Source organism: Priapulus caudatus, unplaced genomic scaffold (genome assembly GCF_000485595.1).
Source record: "Priapulus caudatus unplaced genomic scaffold, Priapulus_caudatus-5.0.1 Scaffold2, whole genome shotgun sequence".
NCBI classification, from domain to species: domain Eukaryota; kingdom Metazoa; phylum Priapulida; class Priapulimorpha; order Priapulimorphida; family Priapulidae; genus Priapulus; species Priapulus caudatus.
In genome coordinates, this window is record NW_014577063.1 from 1,158,943 (window position 1) to 1,161,301 (window position 2,359).

The following is a 2,359-nucleotide window of genomic DNA, read 5'->3' on the forward strand; positions in this document are numbered from 1 at the left end:
CGTAACTAACTAAGTAGGTAGTACGTAGTAAATAAAGTAAGTAGAGTAACTACTACGTCGTACGACGACGGACGGAGTAGTACGTACGTAGAAATATATATATATATATATATATATATATATATATATATATATATATAATTCCTAACTCTGCATGATTATATGTTCTCATATAATATTGTAGCTAGTCGTACCCTGCAGACATGACGGGAAGTCTTTGATGTATTAATTTATTAGATGATTTTGCAAACTCAGTGAAATGCTCGGATACTCTAATATTAGAGACGTGCTAGTATCGGAAATAGTCTTCCTACTTCTATTTTTATCATTTCATCAATAATAGCTGAGTCAGTCATAAATTAAACAGTATACCTGTTAAAATAAGCTTATTCACTGGAGCATTAAATAAGAGAATAATAACGGCCGGTTGACTAACGCAATATAGGGGCAAGTTGGTGTTATCATCGTAAATAAGCTGGACAAAAATACTGGGCGACTGTTATGCTATGATTTTCATCATTTATTGACGTGTCGATAATGACATGAACGCATCTACCTGGTATATCACTATTTGACATACAGTTAGGGAGTTATAGTGTCTCGTATAGTAACATTAATGAACAAAACACGTGACGCAATTAACATCTCGCCGCTTTCAGAATAATAGTTAAACGAAGATATACAAGGCAAATCGTTAGAATATTCGTAATACACCTGCATGTTTCGATATTGACGCATCTTGATTGACGTACATATTAACAGGGATTTTTGCATGCGCGCACTCAATACCTGGCACATGCACTATACTTTACGCATGACCGTAACATCACATTAGCTACGTGTCACCAGGCGATGAACTTTCTTTTTCATACGATACTCACCCTCGTCGAGTGGTACTGATGCGACCACGGCAACAAGGAGCACCAGAGCGAGGAAAGCTGCGAAGATTCTCTGCATCTTGAGTCTGGAAGAGCAAACACGTTACACTATTAAGATGGCGCTAATGGGATATGGGTTTTTTCTCTTTCCAAATTTGCTTATTATCTTTTCGAAGTCTAGAGACACGTGACGGCCTCGTAACATTGTGTGTTCTACTAATTGCTACTTAACTATAGCTATTCATTGATGCGTCCTTGATACAATTTTACCGCCACACACAAGCCGGAGCGTTAGAAGGAGCCGCTGTATTGGCTCACTCGGGCGATTATTTAAAAATGGTTTAGTCACGAGAATGCGTATATGGGTTATCGTGCGCGTTATGCAAGTTTTGTGAAACTTAACTTACTTAAAAAAAACTTAACTTAACAATACTCTTTTCTTAGTCAAAATTCTATTGTGTCTACATTGATATCAGTGGCCCGCGATATCCCTATCTCGAGGAAACCTTAAACGTACGCTATGTATCAGATTCTATATACTTGCCAGTTATTGATTATAGAGAAGCAGTTTCATTACACGGTTGATAATGCCCCCCACCCGACCTTCAGAAATCTCTTCGTAACCGTCACACGGTATATTTTATCTATAACAGCTGTGCGTATTTATTGTCTCATGGCACGAAACGAAGATAGGTTCTGGAAAGTTGAGATCGTATATACACATGATCGATACTTGTGTGCTGATGAGCAATGAGAATATTCCCGAACGCCGCATAAGATGTTATCGAGACCGCAAGTGCGTTGAACTTTTAATGTAAGCGTAAACATTGTAGCAGTAACCTACGGTTAAAATAAATACGATTACTACGAGGGAAATCATATGTTTACTCATCAAGAGATGAGCTTTCTTGTGAAGTTAAGTTCCTTTCGCACATACGCGTATATGATTACCAGCTGCTTTATTGAAATTGTTTACTCAGTTGTCGCAGCCTCCAGTGGCTTTCGCTTGTCAGACAGAGTTTATAGCATTCACTGGCTTCATGTCCATTACGTATAATGCTTGCGACATGATAGTGTGTATTGTGAGCCGCAGAATCTACGATAGTTGTAACGTTTCGTTGTGATAAAAAAAAGTTACTTACAAATAAACATCTTAGCTTGATAAATTACTCGGTTATTCGCTAGAAAACACGAAATAGCACTGGGATTTAGTAAATATCTAAAGATATATTTTGAAATGATCACCATTCTTCGAAGTGAGAGTCTACAAATTTTGACATGATACAAAAGACTGGTGAAAAATCTCGTGAAATGTACGTAAGATAATGCTAGATAAATCGCAATCATACCTTACAACGAGATCGTTTCGTTTTTCAATATTTGCCTTGAGAGTAATATACATATATATATATATATATATATATATATATATATATATATATGTGTGTGTGTGTGTGTGTGTGTGTGTGTGTGTGTGTGTG

The 2,359-nt window shown here is 36.8% G+C and overlaps 1 protein-coding gene across 2 annotated transcripts in view; it reads right to left on the reverse strand.

The window, feature by feature from the left end:
* The window catches only part of LOC106818553 (omega-agatoxin-Aa4b-like), a 62,390-nt gene that overhangs the window by 2,542 nt on the left and 57,489 nt on the right, over nucleotides 1-2,359 (reverse strand). Inside the window, exon 2 of one of the 2 annotated variants that reach the window (XM_014823343.1) lies at nucleotides 882-967. In XM_014823343.1, coding sequence (XP_014678829.1) covers nucleotides 882-957 — 76 coding nt within the window. In that variant the 5' untranslated portion in view covers nucleotides 958-967. The remainder of the gene's footprint in view (nucleotides 1-881; nucleotides 968-2,359) is intronic. The other variant, XM_014823281.1, reaches the window with a different exon arrangement.